The sequence below is a fragment of the Enhydra lutris genome, unplaced genomic scaffold, assembly GCF_002288905.1.
Source record: "Enhydra lutris kenyoni isolate GAN:26980312 unplaced genomic scaffold, ASM228890v2 scaffoldscaffold85, whole genome shotgun sequence".
In the NCBI taxonomy this organism is placed as follows: Eukaryota; Metazoa; Chordata; class Mammalia; order Carnivora; family Mustelidae; genus Enhydra; species Enhydra lutris.
In genome coordinates, this window is record NW_019154169.1 from 5,070,439 (window position 1) to 5,095,579 (window position 25,141).

General features: G+C 58.4%; 2 protein-coding genes across 3 annotated transcripts; both read left to right on the forward strand.

Annotated features, from left to right (window-relative positions):
• Positions 1-229: 229 nt before the first annotated feature.
• LOC111161602 (zinc finger and BTB domain containing 32) lies at positions 230-4,442 on the forward strand. 2 transcript variants are annotated; one of them, XM_022525360.1, is made up of 6 exons: positions 574-601; positions 2,599-2,646; positions 2,906-2,979; positions 3,092-3,160; positions 3,286-3,447; positions 3,627-4,442. In XM_022525360.1, exons 4-6 carry the CDS (start codon positions 3,133-3,135, stop codon positions 3,902-3,904), a joined length of 468 nt encoding a protein of 155 aa, XP_022381068.1. In that variant the 5' UTR covers positions 574-601; positions 2,599-2,646; positions 2,906-2,979; positions 3,092-3,132; the 3' UTR covers positions 3,905-4,442. The 2 variants fall into 2 exon arrangements, with proteins under 2 accessions (XP_022381067.1, XP_022381068.1); XM_022525359.1 differs by having other exon boundaries at positions 230-2,646.
• A 738-nt stretch (positions 4,443-5,180) lies between these two features.
• On the forward strand, positions 5,181-25,087 carry LOC111161417 (lysine methyltransferase 2B). The gene is made up of 37 exons (XM_022525037.1): positions 5,181-5,543; positions 6,669-6,741; positions 6,987-9,058; positions 9,303-9,416; positions 9,510-9,660; positions 9,947-10,226; positions 10,388-10,443; positions 10,684-10,962; positions 11,252-11,346; positions 11,624-11,722; positions 11,863-11,976; positions 12,116-12,262; positions 12,362-12,457; positions 12,908-13,025; positions 13,515-13,628; positions 13,824-14,008; positions 14,084-14,173; positions 14,265-14,375; positions 14,510-14,583; positions 15,162-15,277; positions 15,374-15,465; positions 15,548-15,685; positions 16,532-16,690; positions 16,868-16,988; positions 17,065-17,143; positions 17,244-17,404; positions 18,484-18,711; positions 18,793-20,089; positions 20,176-20,265; positions 20,343-20,452; positions 22,983-23,120; positions 23,210-23,284; positions 23,382-23,559; positions 23,836-23,943; positions 24,059-24,142; positions 24,261-24,390; positions 24,484-25,087. Exons 1-37 carry the CDS (start codon positions 5,181-5,183, stop codon positions 24,757-24,759), a joined length of 8,211 nt encoding a protein of 2,736 aa, XP_022380745.1. The 3' UTR covers positions 24,760-25,087.
• Positions 25,088-25,141: the final 54 nt, after the last annotated feature.

Consider the following 25,141-nt stretch of genomic DNA (forward strand, 5'->3'; position numbering starts at 1 on the left):
CTTTTTTAAAAAAGATTTTTATTTATTTATTTGAGAGAGCAGGCAGAGAGTGCGAGACAGCTCATGAGAGGGGAAGGGGCAGAGGGAGAGGGAAAAGCAGACTCCTAGCTGAGCATGGAGCTTGATGCATCGTGCGGCTCGATCTCAGGACCCTGAGATGACGATCTGAGCCGAAGGTGGACGCTTAACTGACTGAGCCACCCAGGCACCCCTTGATTTTTATTCTTTTTAAGTAATCTCTACACCCAGCATGGGGCTCGAACCTACAACCCCAAGATCAAGAGTTGCATGCTCTACAAACAAAGCCAGCCAGGCACCCCCTCACATGAATTTCTTTGACTCTAGAAGTTCACAAATGAAATAAGGAGACAAGGGAGGAAGAATGTCTTGAATCTGGAAGTAGAGGAGGTGGTCTTTCTTAGAGGGGTAAAGCAGAGCCAGGGGTATAAAGCCACACCCCCTTAGGGGGACTGTGGCAGACTGATACTTGGGACACCCAATGGAAGACTGTGAGGTCAGGGGCGGGGCTAGCTCCAGGGGGGGGGCCAGGAGCCCCAACAGCAGTTCAGAGCATGCGGTGTCCAGGAGGAAGCTACAACCGGTGAGTGGTTGCTTCTCCCCAGCTGAGACTTTCCTCCCACTACACCCTGCTTTTTGTCCCCTTCCTACCAACCTGTAGCCTTCTCCCTGAGGTGTCCAAGTAGTAATCCTCCCCACAAGGGTCCTTACTCATGGTGAGTCCACACTGAGGAATATCCCTACCAGGCACTGAGACACTTAGATCTGTCTCTTAGTATCTGGGTTCCCAGTTCTCTTCTTAAAAGCCAGTGTGGTAGTTTTGATATGTGATGAATTTCTGCCTCATTGGCTCTTTCTATTTGTTGCTTTGGGCTTATGAAAAACAAAATCACCCCATCTCCTTATCCTAAAATCTGGAAAGAAAATAGCCTCCCTCTATACAGATCCCATTTTCCTTTCTCCTGCTTCTTCAGGGGTCAAAACTTTCTCCAAAATCTCTCCATCCTTGATCGGAACCTTGTCTTCTGTGGCTTCTGCTCTCTCAACCCACTGGATGGGACTCTCTTCTCGGTCCTTCTCTGAGGACATGTTCTAGAAGTTTCAGCCATAGGGAGATAATCAACTGATGCTGCCTTGCAGCAATGACCTCAGTCTTACTGTCCTTTCTGCCTCTCAAGGCTACTCAGCTCCATGTGATGGGGTGAAGGTGGGGTTGGGGGGTCACACTAGTTTTCAAAACTCTCCCATGAAGCTGTGTCTTGCTCCATCCCTAACTGCCAGGGCTGACTGGGTCTTACGGTGATTTCTTTGTCTGGAAAGAAGAAAGCCTGGCCTGCTCCAAGGTCTTTCCTTGTAGAAGGGCTTAGAGTAGCAGAAGTATCGGCATCTGCTCTTTTTTAAGTAGAGACTGCCAATTGGCAGGGCCCATCTATACTAGCCTTAAACCCACTATTTGATATAGTCACTAACTGCCTGGTCCGTACTCTTTAAGTCCTGAATATGGTCTAATTTCCATTCTCCTGCCAACCCCCTCCTCACCCATACCCTGTGGTCCATTATGATTCTGGATAAGCTCAGGTCCTCTCTTGGGTTAGTTTATTTGTTGCATTCAGGGCACAAAGAACTCTGAACCAGCAACTCACTCTTTCTCCCCTCACCTCCACAGGCTTGAGAATATGCTGTTCCTCTCTCCCCTTTCCATCATGGACCCCACACTGTGGCCTTTCTTTCAGGTCCTCTGAGACTGGTACCCAGGCAAGGCACAATGCCCCTGTTCCCGACGACAAGACTGCTTAGCCCCTATGGCTCTGATCGGCTGGTACGGCTAGCAGCCAGGCTCCGGCCAGCACTGTGTGATACCTTGATCACTGTGGAAAGCCAAGAATTCCCTGCCCACAGCCTGGTCTTGGCAGGTGTGAGCCAGCAGCTGGGCCGCAGGGGCCGCTGGGCTCTGAAGAAAGGCATCAGCCCTTCTACCTTTGCCCAGCTTCTGTACTTTGTTTATGGGGAGAGTGTAGAACTGCAGCCTGGGGAACTGGGACCCCTTGAGGAAGCGGCCAGAGCCCTGGGGGTGCAGTCTCTGGAAGAGGCATGCAGGAAGGCTCGACGGGACAGGGCTAGAGAACTAGGTCCAGGGCTCAAGGAACATCAGGAGGAGCCAGAGAAACCCACAAAGGATTCTGAGAGCGGACTGGAGGGACATGGAGAGCAGAGACCAGAGACATTTGTTAGAGCTCGTTGGAGAGAACAAGAGGCACTGCATGAGCAAAGGCCACCAAAAGACAGCTCTGAGAGAGCAGAGGCAATGAAGGAGGGTGTGGAAAAACTTAAGCAATCCCCTAATGGCCATGCAGGAACAGATGGGAAGCAAGACGGGATTATGTGGGTGACAGAGAGTCCAGGGGGCTCTGAGGAAGGTCTGCGGGAGTTCTCTGGCCCCCTTCCCCCACCAGGTTCCCTCCAAACAAGCGTCATTCCTAGGCCCTGGTGGGCTGAGGCCCCTTGGTTGGGGGAGGGCCAGCCCGCCCTGTGGAGCATCCTGCTGTTGCCACCCAGATATGGCACTCCCTTCTCCCATAGCACCCCCATCACTGGAGCCTGGCAGGAGGTCTGGCCTCGGGACCAGAGGTGAGTGAAGAGCCTAATGGAAGACCTCCCTGGCTGGGAGGGAGTGGCTCAGGACAGGCAGCAGTGATGGGTAGAAAGGCACCACATCTCTTATCTCTACTGTACATTTCCTGAGCTGGTGATAGGACAAGAAGCTTCCACCACAGGGGAATTCAAAGCCCAGCCCCTGAGGAGGACTCATGACATCTCCCTCTCCAGGAAGGTCCTGGCCAGGATCCCAGGTTTTGCCAAGGCTAACTCTTCCCCACCCCCTCCCCAGGATTCCATTGTCCCTGAACCCTGAGAAAGATCTCTGGAACCAGAACCAGTTGGCCAACTCCAGTCCTGCTGCAGGTAAGCCCCGAAGTACCCTGTACAAATGCTGTAACATGGTCTCTCTCTCCTTAGGCTGGGACTCCAGGAGTCCAGCCTGAGGAGAGCACCTCCTTCACTCTGCTCCCTCCAGGTTTCCTCCCCCAGGGCCCCACAAGGCTCAGCCCTGGGGAGATGAAAGAGTCTGATCAGAGGCACACAGGTGAGTAGGGTGAGGGCGATTTTGCCTCAGCCCCACTGTAGCTCCCAAAGTCTTGTCTGGGAGTACCAGTGGTCCAGTTCTGGGATTCCCAGCCCTGCTTTCTTTGCCTTCTCTAACCCCAACAGGTGCACTTGCAACCTGTGTGGGTCATGTGAGTAGAGCAGGCCCATCTCGCCAACAACCTCCCCCACCCCCACCTGCTCGGTCTCGGCCCTATTCTTGTTCTGTCTGTGGAAAAAGGTTCTCACTCAAGCATCAGATGGAGACGCACTACCGAGTCCACACAGGTATGGGCTCCCCACCCGGTGCAATTATCTGCTCCCTTCCAAACTCTGGTCTGTCTGCTCCTGAGTCCTCTGTGTGCTTGACTCCAACACAGTTCCTTTGCTCAGTCGCCCAGATCAACCCCTACACCAGCCTTCACCCACTTCTTTCCTTTACCGGCCTCCCCCTCCACCTGCCCTAGGAGAGAAGCCCTTCTCCTGTAGCCTCTGCCCCCAGCGCTCCCGGGACTTCTCAGCCATGACCAAGCACCTGCGGACGCATGGGGCCGCACCATACCGCTGCCCTCTGTGCCAGGCCGGCTGCCCCAGCCTGGCCTCCATGCAGGCGCACATGCGCGGCCACTCGCCCAGCCAGCTCCCACCTGGATGGACCATTCGCTCCACCTTCCTCTACTCCTCTTCTTCGAGGCCGTCCCGGGCCTCGACCTCTCCCTGTAGGTCCCCTTCCTCAACCACCTGATGGTGTTGGTAGCTTCTTTGGCTTCAGCTGACAATACAATTAAAGAATGAAAGACGGGCCGACGAGCTGGCTAGGTTTCTGACCCAGCACCACAGCTATTGGCAGCCTGGAAAATCCGGCTCCAAGAAGCGCCGCAGAAAAGGCGCTGCAAGCCTTCTTCCAGATGACCACGGGCCCCAGAAGCCTGGGCCAGCGAGCCCGTGTGGGGTGCGGGCAGTGAAGTTTGCACGAGTGAAAATTGTGCGGGGACTAGCGATTCCATCATCAAAATAAAGAGTTTCCTGTGCCCTCCTCTCAGGACCAGAAGCAGAGTCCACTTTAGTCTGTGAGCTGGGGAGAGGGAAGGAAGGGCAACCTTGCCCCTTGTCCTGTGGCGGCCCCTGCTGGCGGTGCTTCCACTGTTCAGCGCGGGGGGCCACCTTCATCTCCGGTTGTCCGTTCTCCCCCAGAGGTAGCGGCCCGCGAGGGCCACGAAGTCCAGGCTGACTTAGCAGGGAGCCCTGTTGGCGGAGGCTGTGAGAAACCAAGTTATTAGCCCCTTTCACAGCAAACAACGGTGCGCAGAATATGAGTCTGGGACCCCCAGCCCGGGGCTCCAGGAACGCGTGCTCCACCCTCCTCCTCTCCTTGAGCACAAGGACCGCAAAGCTGCGGCCTCTCGAGCATTCCCTCCATGCTGTGCAGAACGGCAGCCGGGTGGCGCCTCCAACTGAGACTAATCCTCTGCGGCGGCCCTTTCCCACCCGACGCCTCCTGCAGTCGCGAACTTCATTTCCCAGTGTCTCTGGGATTCCCAGGATCCGAAGCCCAGAGCACCCTGGGAGTGGTAGTTCATGCATACCCTGGTCTCGAGAGGAACAATGGGAAGAGTTTGGGGGCGAGAACCACACCTCCCGGCAGCCCGGGAGATGGTTTTCTGGGTCCGATTAGGACCTAGTCCCAGCTCTCGCGGCCCTAGCTCCCGGCGGAAGAAGCGAGGCGCCTGGACTACATTTCCCTGAGTTCCCTGCGCCTCATCCCCCTCCGGTCGCCACACAGGGTCTGTGCTCTTCAGGCGCGGTCTAAGGGTGACTGCCGACTGGCCTCGGACTCCCGCTCCCGTGGTGCCCCGCGCGTGGCCGGCCCAGCCCCCGGCTCCCGCTGGCCCCGCGGCGGCGCTGGTTGCTGTCGTGAGCCGCAGCCGCCCCGCCCCACCTCTCCCTCCCACCCCCCCCTCCCGGCCCTGCGCACGGGCCGCCCCTCCCCCCGCCTCCCCGGCCCCTCTCACGGTGCCAAGATGGCGGCGGCGGCGGGCGGCGGCAGTTGCCCCGGGCCTGGCTCCGCGCGGGGCCGCTTCCCGGGCCGGCCGCGGGGCTCCGGCGGGGGCGGGGGCCGCGGCGGACGGGGCAGCGGAGCCGAGAGAGTGCGGGTAGCTCTGCGGCGCGGAGGCGGCGCGGGGGGGCCGGGCGGAGCCGAGCCCGGGGAGGACACGGCCCTGCTCCGTTTGCTGGGGCTCCGCCGGGGCCTGCGCCGGCTCCGCCGCCTGTGGGCCGGCCCGCGCATTCAGCGGGGCCGGGGCCGGGGCCGGGGCCGGGGCTGGGGCCCAAGCCGTGGCTGCGTGCCGGAGGAGGAGAGCAGTGACGAGGAATCCGACGATGAGGTGAGGCAGTCGGAGGCGTCCCCAACGCCGGGCGGGGCGGAGGCCGGGGGCTTCCAAGGGTCTGGGTGGCCCCGAGGGGTGGAGTGGGGAAGCGAGGTTCTCAGGGCCCCTGCGGAGGGAAGGGGCCCTGGAAACAGGCCTGGGAGTAGATAGGCTGCACGGAGCTGTCGGTGAAAAAGGCCTATGAAAGTATATAGGGAAGCCCGGGCTGCAGCTGGGTACTTGGGCCTGAGGCACGTCCTGCAGAAGTGTCCTGGGCTGATGATCTTGGTAGTTGGCAAAGCTGTTGCAGTAGAGCTTTGAGCGAAAAGGCTATGGATACTGCATGCCCAGCCACTGGTGGTTGACAGCAGCAGCGTGGCTTTAGTGGACCCAGGCTGGGGCTCTCTGGGCTCTTACCTGTAGGCTGCTTCACCTGGCCTCATAATCTCTGACACATCCCAGATTCACCAGTTCTCCGATTCCTCTTAAAGTGGAGAGACGGTAGCATGTTGGAGGGCTTCCTCTTGGGGGCACAGGTTGAAGAAAAATGGAATAAAGGCTGAGACTGGGAACTCTGGCAGGTTCGAGTTCAGCTCAGGATTTATCCTCAGCCTCAGAAAAGTCAGGAGGGTGTGGATTGTATTATTTAAACAGTTTGTAGTCACCTCAGGGCTCAGAGTAGAGCTTATTATGGTAAACCATTTGAAACACACACACAGACACATACACACTCTATTTGAGTGCCCCTATTCCCATCTTCATTCAGGAGGAAACTGCAACCTGAGAGTGTGTAAACAGTAGTCCCACCTTTTTGAGTTGGAGGATGAGGGAGTCTGAGCGTAGTGTCTACTGCCTGGCCTGAGAACACCCAGTTCTGTTCCCTTCCGGGTCAGCGAACCACTGACAGCTGTGCTGGTGTAGTCCGGTATACGGGATGGGGGTTCGAAATACCCTGTGCCTCCAACCCTAGGGAGAGACTCTTTTGTAGTCATTTTATCTTCCAGTCTTAAGTTTTTCTCTAAATAGATAGGGGTATGTTAAGGGGGAAACTGGGGCTATACCTCCATACCTGAATCTCCGGTGGAACGAGGGCTTTGGCACTGACTGCTGTTTCTCCCCTCCACCCCTGGTCCCCTAAATCAGGAGTTTCAGGGTTTTCATTCAGATGAAGATGTGGCCCCCAGTTCCCTGCGCTCTGCGCTCCGATCCCAGCGAGGTGAGTGATGGGGAAACTCTACCTCTGTAGCTTTACAGGAATGTTATTCTTGCTCTTCATGTTAGCTCTTCCCTGTTTAACTAGAGTCTCCATCAGCTACATAGCGTGTTCTGTGTTCAAAGCCCAAGCTAGGCTGGGTTGTGGGGGAAAGAGACAAGGAAGACTTAGTCCTTGCCCTCCTGGAGTGCCTTCTTCAGTCTGCAGGGCTAGCTTGACCCATCTCCCCACACCTATTCTCCTTTTAGGTCGAGCCCCCCGAGGTCGGGGCCGCAAGCATAAGACGACCCCCATTCCGCCTCCTCGCCTAGCAGATGTCGCTCCTACCCCCCCAAAGACTCCTGCTCGGAAACGGGGTGAGGAGGGCACAGAACGGATGGTGCAGGCACTGACTGAACTTCTCCGGCGGGCCCAGGCACCCCCAGCCCCGCGGAGCCGGGCATGTGAGCCCTCTACTCCACGTCGGTCTCGGGGACGGCCCCCAGGACGGCCAGCAGGCCCCTGCAGGAAGAAGCAACAAGCAGTAGTGGTGGCAGAAGCAGCTGTGACAATCCCCAAACCTGAGCCCCCACCTCCTGTGGTTCCTGTAAAACACCGAACTGGCAGCTGGAAGTGCAAGGAGGGGCCTGGCCCAGGACCTGGGACCCCCAAGCGTGGAGGACAGTCTGGGCGAGGAGGCCGTGGAGGTAGAGGCCGAGGCCGAGGCGGGCTCCCTCTCGTAATCAAGTTTGTTTCAAAGGCCAAAAAAGTGAAGATGGGACAGTTGTCCTTGGGACTTGAATCAGGTCAGGGTCAGGATCAACATGAAGAAAGCTGGCAGGATGCCCCCCAAGCAAAAGTTGGATCTGGACAGGGAGAGGGCCCTTGCTGGAGAAAAGAGCAAAAGCTGGAGGAAGAGGGAGAGGAGGAGACAGAAGAAGAGAAAGACAAGGAAGAGAGAGAGGAGAAGGTAGAGAGAGCTGGACCTGAAGAAGAGATGATGCTAGCAGAGGAAAAGGAAGAGGCAAAGCTGCCATCTCCACCCTCGACTCCTCCAGCCCCTCCAGCTCCTCCACCTGCTCCATCTCCTCCACCTCCTCCACCTCCCCCACCACCTCCACCCCTCCCACCCCCCTCCACTTCTCCTTCATCCCCAGTTTGCCCTCCACCACCTCCAGTGTCCCCTCTGCCCCCACCATCGCCTCCACCGCCTCCTGCCCCAGAGGAGCAGGAAGAATCCCCTCCTCCAGTGGTACCAGCTACATGCTCCAGGAAGAGGGGCCGGCCTCCCCTGACCCCCAGCCAGCGGGCAGAGCGGGAAGCTGCTCGGGCAGTGCCGGAGGCTACCTCTCCTCCCACTCCAACCCCCAGCACCACCACGGGGGGCCCTCTGGAAGACAGCCCCACTGTGGCCCCCAAAAGTACCACCTTCCTGAAGAATATCCGGCAGTTTATTATGCCCGTGGTGAGTGCCCGCTCCTCCCGAGTCATCAAGACACCCCGGCGATTTATGGACGAAGACCCCCCCAAACCCTTAAAGGTAGAAGTCTCACCTGTTCTGCGGCCTCCTGTTGCCACCTCCCCACTTGCCCCCCCAGAACCAGCACCAGCTCCCTCTCCACCGCGTGCCCCAACCCCCCCATCTACCCCAGTCCCACTCCCTGAGAAGAGACGGTCCATTCTAAGGGAACCCACATTTCGCTGGACCTCGCTGACCCGGGAACTGCCCCCTCCTCCTCCTGCCCCCCCACCGGCCCCACCCCCACCTCCTGCCCCTGTCACTCCATCACGGAGGCCCCTGCTCCTTCGGGCACCTCAGTTTACACCAAGTGAAGCCCACTTGAAGATCTACGAATCGGTGCTTACTACTACTCTTGGGGCCCCGGAAGCCCCTGAGCCAGAGCCTCCTCCTGCCGACGACTCTCCAGCTGAGCCTGAGCCACGGGCAGTGGGCCGCACCAACCACCTCAGCCTGCCTCGATTTGCCCCCGTGGTCTCCACTCCTGTTAAGGCCGAGGCGCCCCTTCCTGGGGCTCCATCTCTGAGCAATGGGCAGCAATCTCAGGCTCAGCCACAGCAGCCCCTCCAGGCCTTGCCAAGCCAGCTGCTGCCCCAGGCACTACCACCACAGCAGCCCCAACTACAGGCGCACTTACAGCTGCAGCCACAGCCACCGCCACAGCAGCTGTCACCACTGGAAAAGGCTCGTACTGCGGGCTTGGGTTCCTTACCACTGTCTGGTGTGGAGGAGAAAATGTTCAGCCTCCTCAAGAGAGCCAAGGTGCAGCTGTTCAAGATCGATCAGCAGCAGCAGCAGCAAAAGGTGGCGTCTTTGATGCCGGTGAGCATGGCACTTTGGCCAGGTTTCTGCACTCAGTCATCTGGCCTCAGTTCTCTCCATTCTCTCAGTTTTCGGTCACCTCCTGCCTCCTCAGACCCCCTCCAGTATTGCAGGGGACCCTCAGAGCCAGTCCTTCCCTGCTTCTCAGCTGCCTGTGTTCCTTCCCTGGCCTGCCCCGATGCTCATCCCCTGGCCCTATTTTTCCTCACTTTCCAGCCTCTGACCCTGTTTATTTCCCCACCAGCCGAGCCCTGGAGGGCAGATGGAGGAAGTCGTGGGGACTGTCAAGCAGATCTCGGATAGAGGTTCTGTCAAGTCTGAAGATGAATCGATGGAAACTAAGAGAGAGAGGCCGTCGGTATGGAGTGGGAGCAGAGCCCTCTGAAGAAGGCTGGTTGCAGGAGCACAAGGGGCAACTTCCCACATGTATTCCTGGTTTCTCCTCCCCTAGGGCCCCGAGTCCCCTGTGCAAGGCCCCCGTATCAAACATGTCTGTCGTCATGCTGCTGTGGCCCTAGGTCAGGCCCGGGCCATGGTGCCCGAAGACGTCCCCCGCCTCAGTGCTCTCCCTCTCCGGGATCGGCAGGACCTCGTCACGGAGGGTAGGGGCGGGTGTGTTGTGGGAAGATTTGACAGCTGTGTCACATTTGGGGGCGAGCACATGCACCAAGAGCCTAGGAGAGCGGGAGCTGAGTTGGATGCTTGGGGCAGGTGGCAAGTGGGTTGGAGTGCTAGGTCTTAGAGCAGATTTGAGGGCGCCTGGGACCTGAGCACTGTGGGAAAGTCGGGACCAGAGGGTCAGTTGAATCAGATCTGGGGGAGAACAGGGAACTGAGGTAAAAGGCCTAGTGGCCTTGTGGCCCCATCCTTTCCTCTCCATTGCACTAGATACATCATCAGCATCTGAGACTGAGAGTGTCCCGTCACGGTCTCGGCGGGGAAAGGTGGAGTCAGCAGGGCCTGGGGGAGACTCAGAGCCTGCAGGGTCTGGAGGGACCCTGGCCCATACACCCCGGCGCTCACTGCCCTCCCATCATGGCAAGAAGATGAGGATGGCACGGTGTGGACACTGTCGGGGCTGCCTGCGTGTGCAGGACTGTGGGTCCTGTGTCAACTGCCTGGACAAGCCCAAATTTGGGGGCCCCAACACCAAGAAGCAGTGCTGTGTGTGAGTAGCCAGGGCGCAGCCTCTGTTCCCACCCGTGGTTGTCAGTCACCCAGGCCTCCTGCCCCGCCAGAGCAGTGGGATTGGCATCCTTGTGGAGAGCTTCCTCTCTTCCCCCAGACCACCAGTCCCCTACCCTGGTGACGTGCTGCTCCCCTCCCCAGATACCGGAAGTGTGACAAGATAGAGGCTCGGAAGATGGAACGGCTGGCTAAAAAAGGTAACGAGGCTTGATGCTTAACACAACGTTATTTAGATCCATGGTGTGGAAGAACCGCATTTTCTTTGCTCTCCTCCCTTTATCTTTGCAGTCTGTTACCTTTGTCAAATTTCCGTCGTGTGCTTTCATATCTCTCCTGTACTCGTTCTCTTCTGCCCCAGTTCTTTTTGGCTTTTCTGCATCCCAGTGTCCCATGTCCCTGACTGAGCTCAGATCCTACTAAGTCCCCTGTTCCCACAGGCCGGACGATAGTGAAGACGCTGTTGCCCTGGGATTCCGATGAATCTCCTGAGGCCTCCCCTGGTCCTCCAGGCCCACGCCGGGGGGCGGGAGCTGGGGGGCCCCGGGAGGAGGTGGTGGCCCCCCCAGGGCCCGAGGAGCAGGACTCCCTCCTACTGCAGCGCAAGTCAGCCCGGCGCTGCGTCAAACAGCGACCCTCCTATGATATCTTCGAGGACTCGGATGACTCAGAGCCTGGGGGTCCCCCTGCTCCCCGGCGTCGGACCCCCCGAGAGAATGGTGCGAATTGCTTGTTGTTTCCCCTTCCAGTCAGTCCTTTGTCTTGTGTAAATGGGTTTTCAGACCAGGGGCTATATCTGTATGATAGAGAGTGCAGAGAAGGAGGTAATCTGTGGTGGACAGGGAAAATGGGCGTGTAAAGTTTCCAGAGCTTACGAGCTGGGTCTAAGAGTCCTCCTGTTGGTTAGTTAAAGGCAGTCCTGAGGATCCAGGGAACATTAGGGGGTATGGAGGAAAGGGAATGGGGCAGGGAAGAGGAGGCCCCTCACCACTTACATGTGCTGCCTAGAGCTGCCAGTGCCAGAACCCGAGGAGCAGAGCCGGCCCCGCAAGCCCACCCTGCAGCCTGTGTTGCAGCTCAAGGCCCGAAGGCGCCTGGACAAGGTCAGCACGGCCCCACACCAAGAACCCTGAGCCCTGTGGAAGGCGTGGCTCCTGCCCTTCAGGAGCTTCCTAGCAAGTCAGGGTAACGGGCTCACCTGAGTGCTGTGTTGTGTCCACACCAGAGGACAGGCCCTGAGGGGTAAGGCAGGTCCTTCTGGAAAGCAAAGTAGGATCTGGGCAAAAGACAGGGTTGGGCAGGCTGGGGGAGAGGATAGTATGGAGAGAAGTCTGCAGACAGTGAGGCTGGCAGCTTTCTGACCACCATCACCCTCCCTAGGATGCTTTGGCTCCTGGCCCCTTTGCCTCTTTTCCCAATGGCTGGACTGGAAAACAGAAGTCCCCTGACGGAGTGCACCGGGTCCGTGTGGATTTTAAGGTACGGCATTGAGGGAGAGGGTCTCAAGGACTGTGTTGGAAAGAAACCTAAGGGTTGTAGTTGAGAAACCAGGGTCTTAAAGAATGGCTTTGGCTTATGTTCCTGGCTGTTCTCTGATCTCATGTCCTTTCTTCCCTCAGGAGGATTGTGACCTGGAGAACGTGTGGCTGATGGGCGGCCTGAGCGTGCTCACCTCCGTGCCAGGGGGGCCGCCGATGGTGTGCTTGCTGTGTGCCAGCAAAGGCCTGCATGAGGTTGGATCCCCGCCTTTTTCCACAACCCCCCAGGTCTCCATTGGCCCTTACTGCCTGATTGCTTGGGCCCTCAACAGGGTCTCATCCCTTGGCCTCTTGGCCTCACACTGTGCCCATTGTTCACTCTCCCCATCCCTAGCTGGTGTTCTGCCAAGTCTGCTGTGACCCTTTCCATCCGTTCTGTCTGGAGGAGGCCGAGCGGCCCCTGCCTCAACATCATGACACCTGGTGCTGCCGCCGCTGCAAGTTTTGCCATGTCTGTGGGCGCAAAGGCCGGGGATCCAAGGTTTGGGCACAGGAGCCGTGAGGGTAGAGGCATGGAGGAGGGGGGAGTACTTGTGCCCATAGATTCTGCCATTGCTGTTTTTCTCCCAACTTCCAACAGCACCTCCTGGAGTGTGAGCGCTGCCGCCATGCTTATCACCCAGCCTGCCTGGGGCCCAGCTACCCAACTCGGGCCACACGCAAACGGCGCCACTGGGTGAGAGATGAGGCCCACACCCCTTGCATTGGAGTTCTAATTAAGGCTGCTACCACCCCCAGACTGGAAGGTTGGAGGTCCTTGTGAGAGTTTATCTGATAAATAGCATTTTTCTTCCAAAATTTCACGTAGACGAGACTTATGTGCAGAATTTGTACCGAATGATTGAAGAATGCAAAAGCGTTCATGCATTTCATGGTCCTGGGCTCAGAATCACCCGCCCCTGCCTGACCTCTGTTCCTCCTTGTCTCCATCTGTCAGTCTCCCCTACCTCATTCCTGTTCCTCCCTCCCTCCTCACTTCTCTTGTACACTTTTTCTCCTCTTACCTGTCCTTCCTCATTTATCTCCTGCTTACCATCCACTCCTTTTTGCCCATCTCCTCCCATCGTAGCCCCCCACAATGCTCCAATCTGCTCCCCCTAATGTCACCCTGCACCGCCTCCCCCAGATCTGCTCGGCCTGCGTGCGCTGTAAGAGCTGTGGGGCAACTCCAGGCAAGAACTGGGACGTCGAGTGGTCTGGAGATTACAGCCTCTGCCCCAGGTGCACCCAGCTCTTTGAGAAAGGTGGGGACCTGTCAGGGGACCTGGGCCCTGGGGGACACCGGGCAGTGGGCCAGGCTCCTAGACAGGCAGGACAGAGGTAGTTTTTTAGTGGCTTTGTATTCTCTTTTAGCCACAGAACCTTTCTTTCTGTTCATGGTAGTCTCCCACAGAAGCCTATCCAGTACTTCAAGTAGAGGGACACAGTTCCTCTCAGGGCAGCAGGAGTTGGCCTGGTCCCCACCGTTGTAGTGGTCCCTGACCTCCTTCTTAGAACCTTGAGTCTCCACTGATCACTTTGAAAACCTGGGCTTTCCCCCTGTGTTCATTCAGGCAGCATGTTAGCAAGTGAGGCATTGGGGTTGTAGGGCTGCAAGAGGCCGTATCCTCAGCCAGTGTTTAGAGAATTGTAGGACCCGAGTTGGGGCATGGCAGAGGCAGCTGTCACAGCAGCCAAACAAGGGGTGGTGGTTCTGGCCCCTCTGACTTGCCCTTTTCCTCCGTCTTCTGCAGGAAACTTTTGCCCAATCTGCACACGCTGCTACGAAGACAACGACTACGAGAGCAAGATGATGCAGTGCGCGCAGTGTGACCACTGGGTGCATGCCAAGTGCGAGGGGCTCTCGGGTGAGCAGGCAGAGTGCCTGGGCTGCCGCCTCTGCCCCAGGGGGGAAGGGGGCAGAGGTGTCCCCTGTATACCCTCGGCACAGGGCCTCACGGGACAGGTGTCACGAATGTATGTCCTCGGCAACTCCTCTGGGCTGCTGAGACCCCTCGCATTCTCCCAGATCATTCTCTCCTTTCCCACCCTGGCTATTTTAGATGAAGACTATGAGATCCTTTCTGGGCTGCCAGACTCTGTGCTGTACACCTGCGGACCGTGTGCAGGGGCCACGCACCCCCGTTGGCGAGAGGCCCTGAGTGGGGCCCTGCAGGGGGGCCTGCGTCAGGTGCTCCAGGGCCTGCTGAGCTCCAAGGTGGTGGGCCCACTGCTGCTGTGCACTCAGGTCTGGGCGGCTCAGGAGGTAGGATGGGGTGGGGCCAGGCCCAGCAGCAGCCCTGCTGACTTTCTGTCTCTACAGTGTGGGCAGGCTGGAAAGCAGCTGCACCCAGGCCCCTGCGATCTGCAAGCTGTGAGTCGGCGCTTCGAGGAAGGCCATTACAAGTCTGTGGTGAGTGGGACACTGAGGGGAATAGGTGGGCGCCAGGAAGAGGGGGTGGTGTGTGGGGTGGGGGCTCTGATCCTGACAAGCCCCCTTACAGCACAGCTTTATGGAGGACATGGTGGGCATCCTGATGAGGCACTCAGAAGAAGGAGAAGGCACTCAGCCAGAGCGCCGGGCTGGAGGCCAGATGAAGGGGCTCCTACTGAAGGTGAGAACTTTAGGGGAATGTCTTTAGAGTGGCTTGAGTAGTAGTGGGGAGGAGAGTGGGGGTCCTGCAGACCCTATCCCTACCAGCTTTCCTGGGGAAGCCAGTTCTTCTCATCCTGTTAACCCACTCCCCAGCTGCTAGAGTCTGCGTTCGGCTGGTTCGACGCCCACGACCCCAAGTACTGGCGACGGAGTACCCGGCTGCCGAAGTGAGCAAGGCTGGGTAACAGGAGGGGAACCAGGGAACAAGGGCAAAAGCAAGGGCACCTGGGAGTCCAGGGTCTGGATCCTGGGCCAAGAACAGACGAGGAACATGGTTAGGGTCTGGAGCGTGGTGGAACCAGGGTGAGCGTCCTCGGTGGTTGTAGGCCAGCAAAGACTCTGTGTGGTTTGCTCACTTTGTTTCTACTTTGGGAAGGGTAATGTTGGGGAATAGCAGTGAGTAAGCCATGTCTGGGGGGTTGAGCAGACACATTAGTGCGTGATGATCCAGACTGTCAGGGTGGTGATGGGAAGTCCAGGGTGCCTTGGGAGCCCAGAGAAGGTGCTTAGAGCTAATGCTTCTCAGAAGAGATGACATCCAAGCCAAGATGTGGAAAAAGAGTATTCCAGGCACGAGGAATAGCATTTCACGTGTCATAGGTGGGTAAGGGGCCCTGGCTTATTTGGGAGACTGGAAGAAATGCCACGTGGAGAGAGGATCAAGTGTGTCATGGCATGTTTAGGCTAAGATAGTGGGTGGCCACCCCTGTTAGACGTATCAGATGCTGACCCTGCCTGTCCACAGCGGAGTTCTTCCCAATGCCGTGTTGCCCCCATCCTTGGACCATGTCTACGCTCAGTGGAGGCAGCAGGAACCTGAGACCCCAGAATCAGGGCAGCCTCCGGGGGACCCCTCAGCAGGTACTGGGAAGTGGGGCCCGGAAGCCAGGGCCCCTGAGTTGGTGGGACATGCTCTCCATCCTGATTCTGGGACTTGCCTTCCCACATCTCTTCTAGCTTTTCAGGGCAAGGACCCAGCTGCTTTCTCACACCTGGAGGACCCTCGTCAGTGTGCGCTCTGCCTCAAATACGGGGATGCGGATTCTAAGGTGAGGGCTACCATGTGAAGCCCCAAGTGGTGGGGCCTGGTCCCTGGGGCCTTCCCTCACACCATTTCTCCTCTGCCCCCAGGAGGCAGGACGACTCCTATACATTGGGCAGAATGAGTGGACACACGTCAACTGTGCCATTTGGTCAGCTGAAGTGTTTGAGGAAAATGATGGCTCCCTCAAGAATGTGCATGCTGCTGTGGCTCGAGGGAGGCAGATGGTGAGAGCCCGGGCCTAGAGAGGTGGGCAGCCCCAGGGTCTTGGGTAGGCCCCCTCCCCCCATGCCCCCTCCCATAGGAGAAACTGCTATTGTTTCACAATTTCTACCCCACCATATCCTCTCACTGCTGGTCCTGGGTACCATTTTTTGTTGTTCCAAGACTCTGGTGCTTCACTGATAGTGGCTCCCTGCCCTATCAGATCCCATATTTGGGTCTGAAGCTTGGCAGATTAAAAGTTAGAAGATCTGTTGATTGAACCTGTGCTGGATGCTTTCTGTACAGTGTGACATGTAGCTCCTACTGTGTCCCTGTGAGGTGAGGTATTGCCTGGGTTAAAACCTCTCCTCACCAGTGTGGGACCTGGTGCTGTAGAATGTCTCAGGCTCAGGAAGTGAGACATGGGGTGATACGTATTGGGGGGGGGTGCAAATGTGAAGATTAAATAAAATGATAAAAGTTTTACATTAAAATAGCATGAGAGGAAGAGCATGCACCTCTTGATTTGGGGTCGTAAGTTCAAGCCCCATGTGTAGAATGTAGTGATTACTTAAGTAAATTTTTTCTTTTTAATGGTATGAGAAATATGGTAAATATTGGTTGGTAGGTGTTAGATGTTGTTATTTTTGTCTCTGTTGCAACACCCTGCTTCAGAAAATCTGCAGTAGTTTTGATGTGCACCTGGCCCTGGATGCAGCTAGGGAAGAGGGTATGTTTGATGAGCACCTTTGCTTTGCGAGGTGCTGGGCTAGACGGGCCCAGGCAGAGTCTCAAGGATGGTGATGCTGAGCATCAGAGCCCGGTCTCGGTCACTGGCTTCTCCCCTCAGCAGCCCCTTCCACCCGCAGCGCTGTGAACTCTGCCTGAAGCCTGGAGCCACAGTGGGCTGCTGCCTTTCCTCCTGCCTCAGCAACTTCCATTTCATGTGTGCCCGGGCCAGCTATTGCATCTTCCAGGACGACAAGAAAGTTTTCTGCCAGAAACACACAGACCTGCTGGATGGCAAGGTGAGCCAGAACCATGGGGAAGACCGCTTCCCGCTGCTCTCTCTTCCCTTTCCACTCCTAGACCCCTGCAGCCCCTCAGCCCTAGCCCCAGCTGTCCAGTCCCTGCCTCCGAGCCGTCCCTCACATCCCCCTTGCTTCTCACCAACCCAACAACCCCATTTGCCACCCCTCTTCCAGGAGATTGTGACCCCTGATGGGTTTGATGTTCTCCGCCGAGTCTATGTGGACTTTGAGGGCATCAACTTTAAGCGAAAGTTCTTGACGGGGCTGGAACCTGATGCCATCAATGTGCTCATTGGTAAGCCTCTTGCTCTCTACCCTGGTCTTCCTGATCCTGCCTGGCCCACCTTCCTGATCTCTTCTCTGCACCATAGGCTCCATTCGAATTGACTCCTTGGGTACCTTGTCTGATCTCTCGGACTGCGAGGGACGGCTCTTCCCCATTGGCTACCAGTGAGCAGCCCAGGGGGCCTGGGTGGGGTGTAAGTACTCCAGGACAGGATCCCATTTCCCAAGTTGTCCTGACCCTCTTACCTACACGCCCACCTGACAGGTGCTCCCGTCTGTACTGGAGCACAGTGGATGCTCGACGGCGCTGCTGGTATCGGTGTCGTATTCTGGAGTATCGGCCATGGGGTCCGAGGGAAGAGCCAGTTCACCTGGAGGCAGCAGAGGAGAATCAGACCATTGTGCACAGTCCTGCCCCTTCCTCAGGTAAGGACCTTGGAACTCCCTCATTTCCTTCCTTGAACGCTGCCCTCCCCGAATGGTTACCCACCAACCCCATTTCCCTCTTCCCTAAAGAAACCCCTGGGTATTTGCCATTCTGCCTTTTGTTCTAATGCCAGTAAATGATCACTTAACAGCTGTGCGTTACGTGCCAGGGACTGACTACACTCAGCACTTCACAGGAAGTGAAAGGATAGCTACCTGCTTGTGGGGGGTGGCAGCTTCTAGACAAACAGCGTTACAGCCCCCTGGCTTGGGGCGTGTGTGCCCAGAATGCTCCCCGCAGCCCTCTGCGGAAGGTGCTGGCTCTGCTCTGCTGCAGCGCAGAAAGGGCCACCGCTCCGCACAGTAACACCGTGCTGGCATCGGGACGTGAGCCACATTGGTCCCCTCGTAGCCCTGCCAGGGCTGAGGGATGTCGCTGAGAGCTGGATGGCACACAGCAAGGATTGGGCTTGGAGACTGGTAAAGGAGAGCTTGTGGGCTGAACAAGAGGAGGAAGATTATCGGAATGTGTTTGCAGGGAAGGGGTTTGTGCCAGGTTGGAGCATGACATAAAGTAGAGCGGGGAGGAGGGTGTAGCCATCCTGGCTGGTAGCAGGGGAGTTTTGGGAGGAGGTGGCAGAGGTTGGTTCTCATGGATTGGGTGGAGCCAGGTAATGGGGAGCCCCAAGCGCCAGGTTGGGGCAGATGCGTTTGATGTGGCAGGGATGCGAGGCACGGGTGAGAAAGTGGTGGGACTGGCCCTGCTGGAGAGAGGGCAGTGCCCCTTGCGGCATACGGGGCCTGAGTCAGAACAGTAGGCGGCTGGGAATGGGGGAGGTGGCAGAGACGGGTGAGGAAGGGTTTCAGAGGGCCCCTGATCCACGCATGTGTGGAGGTTTTGAAGAAGCCTCAGGGGAGTGTGAGACCTGGGTGATGATTGGGAACCAGTGCACATTGTGACCAGACCATTGGGCAGGGGTGGGGAAGGCTCGGTTGGCTCAAAAGGAGGGAGGGTGTGTCAGGAGAGGCTTTAACAGAGTGCCCCTGCCATTCCTGATGGCATTCTCCTGCCTCCTCAGAGCCCCCAGATCATGTGGACCCCCCTCCAGATATAGATGCCCTCATTCCTGGAGCTCCTGAGCACCACTCACCTGTTCAGAACCTGGACCCCCCACTTCGGCCAGATCCAAGCAGTGCCCCTCCTCCAGCCCCCCGCTCCTTCTCGGGGGCTCGAATTAAAGTGCCCAACTACTCACCATCCCGGAGGCCCTTGGGGGGTGTCTCCTTTGGACCCCTGCCCTCCCCTGGTGAGTACCTGGGAGTGTCGGGGAGAGGGGTGGGTGGGTGAGGCAGGAGCTCATGGCTGACACTGACCCTTCCCCCCACAGGAAGTCCATCTTCTCTGACCCACCACATCCCCACGGTGGGAGACCTGGACTTTCCAGCTCCCCCGAGACGTTCCCGTCGTCCCAGCCCCCTGGCCCCAAGGCTGCCGGCATCACGGCGGGCCTCTCCCCCTCTTAGAACCTCCCCACAGCTCAGGGTGCCCCCTCCTACCTCAGTCGTTAGAGCCCTTACACCTACCTCAGGGGAGCTGGCTCCCCCTGGCCCAGCCCCATCTCCTCCACCACCCCCTGAAGACCTGGGCCCAGACTTTGAGGACATGGAGGTGGTATCAGGACTGAGTGCTGCTGACCTGGACTTTGCGGCCAGCCTTCTGGGGACTGAGCCCTTCCAGGAAGAGATTGTGGCTGCGGGGGTAGTGGGGAGTGGCCACGGGGGCCCAGGGGACAGTTCAGAGGAAGAGGCCAGCCCTACCCCCCGCTATGTTCACTTCCCTGTGACTGTGGTGTCTGGCCCTGCCCTGGCCCCTGGTGCCCTTCCTGGAGCCCCCCGCATCGAACAGCTGGATGGAGTGGATGACGGCACGGACAGCGAGGCAGAGGCCATCCAGCAGCCTCGGGGCCAGGGGACTCCTCCTTCAGGGCCAGGAGTGGGCCGGGCTGGGGTCATCGGGGCTGCAGGGGACAGAACCCGACCTCCTGAGGACTTGCCGTCAGAAATTGTGGATTTTGTGTTGAAGAACCTAGGGGGGCCCGGGGAGGGAGGTGCTGGGCCCAGAGAGGAGCCGCTTCCCCCAGCGCCTCCACTGGCCAATGGCAGCCAGCCTCCCCAGGGCCTACCCTCCAACCCAGCTGACCCCACTCGGACGTTTGCCTGGCTCCCTGGGGCCCCAGGGGTCCGGGTATTGAGCCTGGGCCCTACCCCTGAGCCCCCTAAACCCGCCACATCCAAAATCATCCTTGTCAACAAGCTCGGGCAAGTGTTCGTGAAGATGGCTGGGGAGGGTGAACCCGTCTCACCCCCAGTGAAGCAGCCACCTCTGCCCCCTCCCATCCCCCCCACAGCCCCTGCTTCCTGGACTCTGCCCCCGGGACCGCTGCTGGGTGTGTTGCCAGTGGTAGGGGTGGTCCGCCCCGCCCCACCACCACCCCCTCCTCCACTGACACTGGTGTTGAGCAGTGGGCCCCCCAGCCCACCCCATCAGGCCATCCGCGTCAAGAGGGTGTCCACCTTCTCTGGCCGTTCCCCACCAGCGCCTCCCCCAAACAAGACCCCCCGGCTGGAGGAAGATGGAGAGTCATTGGAGGATGCTCCCCAGGGTCCAGGGCTTAGTGGCAGCGGGTGAGTGAATGTGCTGAGTCTGTGGAGGAGGGCAAGAGAGGTGGGCCGGAGAAGGCAGCTCAGCCTTCTTGGGGTTCCTCCCCCAGGTTTAGCCGAGTGAGGATGAAAACGCCCACAGTGCGTGGAGTTCTCGACTTGGATGAGCCTGGGGAGCCCACTGGGGAGGAAAGTCCAAGGTGAGTAGCCAGTGCCCTTCCCCTGGAGGCTCTGGGACATCCATCTCTTCCTCTTTCTGACAGGTCTCTCCTCACAGGCCCCTCCAGGACCGGTCCCCTTTGCTGCCACTCCCAGAAGGTGGTCCTCCCCGGGCCCCCGATGGTCCCCCTGACCTGCTGCTTGAGTCCCAGTGGCACCACTACTCAGGTAGGGACCAGCCTTTTGTTCTCCCTACCCCTTCCTTGTGCTTGCCTCAGTTGGGTGATGGTGGTCAGATGCAGAATCGGTCCGCTTCAAAAGATAGATCTTGGGCACCAACCTGGCTCTGAGCCCGAGACTAGGTATTCAGAGTTAGAGAGATGTCCTCGGAGCTTGTGGCCCATGGCAGAAAAAGAGGGATGAAGTTTCAGCTCCACGTGAAAGGCCCTGCGAAAGTGCCCAAGAGCCCAGGGGTCGGCTTCAGAGCCTGATCTGCCGGGGTCAGAGGGTTAGGTCCCTAGCAGGGCTGAGCGGTGTGGGGGCTGTCAGAGTTAGAGATGGGATTTAGAGCCATACAGCTAGACAAGAGCACTCAGCCAGCAAGGAGCTCATCTAGGATCCAGAGGGGCAGGAGGACTAGGAAGGATATAAAAAGAGAGCAGTGCCGCAGAGGACACCAGGCATGTGGACTCTTGGGGTACTGCCCTGGGAAGGATGTTGCATCAGGGTCCAGAATTGAAGACCGTGGTTGATGAGCAGGCCAAAACAAGACCCAGGCGTCTTGCCAGCAAGCTTGGCTTAAGGGTCTGAGAGGAGAGGGTGGGCAGCAGCCCAGTGGGGTTTGTATGAGGGCTGAGACAGCAAAGCCACGGAGGAGGGTGAAGGGGGCTTGCGGAGAGAAGCAGAGGTGGGAGAAGGCGTGGCCATTGGATCTGAAGAGACCACTGAGGGGGAGCCTCGGGGCGGGGGCTGGGGGAGGGGCCGTCAGTGCAGTTGCAAAGCTGTCAGGACGCAGGATGGGTGCGCGCGGAGTGGATTGGGCTAACAGCCTCGGTGAAGCTGGGAGGGCAGTGAGTGCTCTGTTGGTTATAGAGGGCCGTGGGAGAGGGGGTAGGCTACAGCCAAGTGAGCTGGTAACAGAGCAGCCTGAGGTTCGGAATTTCTCCTGGCCCCAGCCCTGTCCGGATACGTGGATTGTCTCATTACGTAGCGCTGTTACTGAGCGTGGAAGCCGAGCGAGGTACACGAGAGACCGCTTAACTGAAAGACTGCGTATGGGGGTCAGAGGTGGCGTGAGGATATGGCAGTGACCATGACGGACAGGTCCCCACCCTTAGGGACCACGCCACATTTTGGTAGAGGAAGCAGACACGTACGTTAGCAAGTGTACTGCAGCTGAGAACGAGCGCCGTGAGAAAGAAGGCAATGAGAGCGCCCGGGTGAGGCCCCTGTAGTCAGCCTGTCGGGTTCAGGGAACAGAATGGAGGTGAGGATGGGGTAAGGGCAAAGAGGAGGTGGAAGAAGTTGTCAGAGGTGAACCCAGGGGCACTGAGGCCTGGAGATGATGGGGTCACACAGCAAACCAGGTTTGGAGTCTTGCCTCGGGCTGGGAGGGCATGTGGTCAGGTTGTCCCAGAGGAGTGGTGTGGGGAGCAAGCGTGGCCACGTGGGTCCTGCCTCTCCTACAGCACCCTCCACTCAAACTTAGGTTCTTCTCACCCTCCCCGCTCTGGACGGTCAGTCCTCAGACCACGCCATGCTTGAGCGAGCCACTGCATCTGGCCTGATATCCACACACACACACACACACCCCCGCCCCGTGCCCCTTGTAGCACTTCCTTTGCTGGCTTCCCAAACCCCACCCCTCTCTTCATCTCTCTGCTCTTGCCTCCTCGTTGCCCCAGCCTGTCACTTTGGCATGTCCCAGTGCCCCGGCCGTGACTTCTCTGTCTGCACTTACTCTCAGGTGTTCTCATCTCTTCCTGGCTCTGGATCCCATCTCGTACTCTGACAGCCTGCAGATTGGTAGCCAGGCTCCTAGATCCCGCTGCCTGCTCCCTGTCTCCAGCAGGTTGCAAGGGCAGGTTTTCTGAGAGGAATTTCAAACTCAGCATGTCCCAAACTCAGCTCTCTACCTTGTTCCACCCTCTCCTCACCATCTCCATTCCAGTTGTTTAGGCCCCAAACCTCAGAGTTGTCCTTGACCCTCCGCTGGCTCTCACATCCCCATCTCCTACAGCAGCAAGTCCTGTCTGTTTGAGCTGCAAAATCTTTAGCCCCTGAGAAATCCCTTAAGTAGCTCATAATGTACATGTACTTGACTCTGTGGGTAGGGGCCTATATAATAAATTTGTAATATTTATACAGCTGTGCTGCATATAAAAAAATACACGTGCAAGATATCCTCCTCTGGTATTTTTAATTTTCTGTGAGAGAAGAACGAGGGGCAGATGGGCATTGTTGGTGAACTGGGTTTAAGTGAGCCAGAAGTATGTCCTGCTGAGCCAGGGCACCCCAGGCTGCTGCCGTGGAAATGCTCATCTCTCCGAGAACTCTAACAGAAAAGGGATTGTGGGCTCGTCAGAAAAAAATAATGTCCATCCTGCAGGGCTCATGGGGCAGTTAGAGCAGGAAGAGAGCCCTCAGCCCAAGTGTCTGTGCTTGTGCATGGAGAGGAAGGGAGGGGGTTGGGGAACCCGGGGCCCCGGAGTCCACGAGGGGTGATCCTCACCTACTCTGACCTGCTGCTTGGGACCAGGTGAGGCGTCAAGCTCTGACGAAGAGCCTCCATCCCCAGAGGACAAAGAGAACCAGGCCCCCAAACGGGCTGGCCCGCATCTGCGCTTCGAGATCAGCAGTGAGGATGGGTTCAGTGTGGAGGCAGAGAGCTTGGAGGGTGAGTCGGGAGTGGTGGTGACGGAGGGATGGTGTGCGGTCCTCCCGTCGAGCCCCATCCTGACCGTTCTGGCCCTGCACTCCCCTCAGGGGCATGGAGAACTCTGATTGAGAAGGTGCAAGAGGCCCGAGGGCACGCCCGGCTCCGGCATCTCTCCTTCAGTGGTAAGCCCAGGGGCTGCCGGGATGCTGAGCACTGAGCGCACTCCCAGAGGACAGGATAGGCCTCTGACATGACGTGTGTCCTCACCTTTGTCCCCAGGGATGAGCGGGGCAAGGCTCCTGGGCATCCACCACGACGCCGTCATCTTCCTGGCAGAGCAGCTGCCCGGGGCCCAGCGCTGCCAGCACTACAAGTTCCGCTACCACCAGCAGGGAGAGGGCCAGGAAGAACCCCCCCTGAACCCCCATGGAGCAGCCCGGGCTGAGGTCTATCTCCGGTGAGATGTCGGGGCGGCCCTGTGGGTGTTTTCAAGCGCGGGAGTTAGGTCTCGAGATTGGAAACTGAGGCCTGGGAGAAGGTGCTTGGCCCCTCCAGGAATTACTCCTAGAGTTCACAGCAGAAGAGTGAACCCCCCTCTGTCCCCCTCCTGCTGTGTCTTGGGGGTAGCAGTATTTCTCCTTGCTAGCAGCAAGCCCCAGTCAGAGGTTAGGTGGGTGACATCTCTTTGAAGGAATGGCTGTTACCCACTCTCTCTTCTCCCCCGTTGCTGCAGGAAATGCACCTTTGACATGTTCAACTTCCTGGCCTCCCAGCACCGGGTGCTCCCTGAGGGAGCCGCCTGTGACGAGGAAGAGGATGAGGTGCAGCTCAGGTCAACCAGGTACGGAGGGCAGGCCAGGGTGCTGGGGGTGTTCTGGAAGGGTCCTAAAGAGGGTGACCAGGGGCAAGAGAGGTCATTCCTGGGTACCAGCCTGTGACACTGCTGACCCCACCAGACGTGCCACCAGCCTGGAGCTGCCCATGGCCATGCGCTTTCGCCACCTCAAGAAGACATCCAAAGAGGCTGTGGGTGTCTACAGGTTAGTGGGGTTGGGGGGAGGATGCCCCTTGGGTGGATGGACAGGTGCCCTGGTGCAGGGCCACCTTGGTTCTGTCCCCCTCCCCCCTGAGCTCCCTCTGGCCCGTCCTACCCTGCAGATCTGCCATCCACGGGCGGGGCCTGTTCTGTAAGCGGAACATTGATGCCGGCGAGATGGTCATCGAGTATTCTGGAATCGTCATTCGCTCCGTGCTGACTGACAAGCGGGAGAAGTTCTACGATGGGAAGGTGGGCTCCGTGGGGCTGTGGGAGCGAGGTGGGCACAGCGGGGCTGGGCTGTGGGCACCGAGAGCCCCTGACCGCGCCTCCCCGCCACTCTAGGGGATCGGGTGCTACATGTTCCGGATGGACGACTTCGATGTGGTGGACGCCACGATGCACGGCAATGCCGCGCGCTTCATCAACCACTCATGCGAGCCCAACTGCTTCTCCCGGGTCATCCACGTGGAGGGCCAGAAGCACATCGTCATCTTCGCCTTGCGCCGCATTCTGCGCGGGGAGGAGCTCACCTATGACTACAAGTTCCCCATCGAGGACGCCAGCAACAAGCTGCCCTGCAACTGCGGCGCCAAGCGCTGCCGTCGCTTCCTGAACTGAGGCCGCCGCTGCCGCCGCCGCCACCGCCCCATAGCCCCTGCTGCCATCTGGCCCTGAGCTGGGGAGGGGTTGCTCCTGAGCCCCCCGCAGCCTCCAGAGCCTCTCACCCCCACCCTCCTGTCCAGGGTGGACGTGGGCTCGCAGGTGGCAGAGGCCCTGCCTCCACCCCTCCGGCCCACCCAGCAATCGCCCCCTCCCTGCTTTGGGGGCCCAGGATGTAGATACTGTACAAAGGTTTCTAAATCCCTTCTTTTCTATGCACTTTTTTATTTAAGAGGGCGGGTTCCCAGGTGGGAACCCCCCATAATAAAGTCTGTCAATGTTTGGAGAGGTGGTCTTCCCATTTGTGTGGTGCTGCGGCAGCTGGGAGCTCCTGGTTGTC

Excerpts from the sequence above, each read along its gene's own strand:
- LOC111161602 (XM_022525359.1), top strand. The coding sequence starts at position 1,784 with ATGCCCCTGTTCCCGACGACAAGACTGCTTAGCCCCTATGGCTCTGAT. Across the intron at positions 2,647-2,905 it reads GTCTGGCCTCGGGACCAGAG|GATTCCATTGTCCCTGAACC; the intron begins GTGAGTGAAGAG and ends CCCCCTCCCCAG. Across the intron at positions 3,161-3,285 it reads GTCTGATCAGAGGCACACAG|GTGCACTTGCAACCTGTGTG; the intron begins GTGAGTAGGGTG and ends TAACCCCAACAG.
- LOC111161417 (XM_022525037.1), top strand. The coding sequence starts at position 5,181 with ATGGCGGCGGCGGCGGGCGGCGGCAGTTGCCCCGGGCCTGGCTCCGCG. Across the intron at positions 11,347-11,623 it reads CCCGAAGGCGCCTGGACAAG|GATGCTTTGGCTCCTGGCCC; the intron begins GTCAGCACGGCC and ends CACCCTCCCTAG. Across the intron at positions 16,989-17,064 it reads TGCCATCAATGTGCTCATTG|GCTCCATTCGAATTGACTCC; the intron begins GTAAGCCTCTTG and ends TCTGCACCATAG.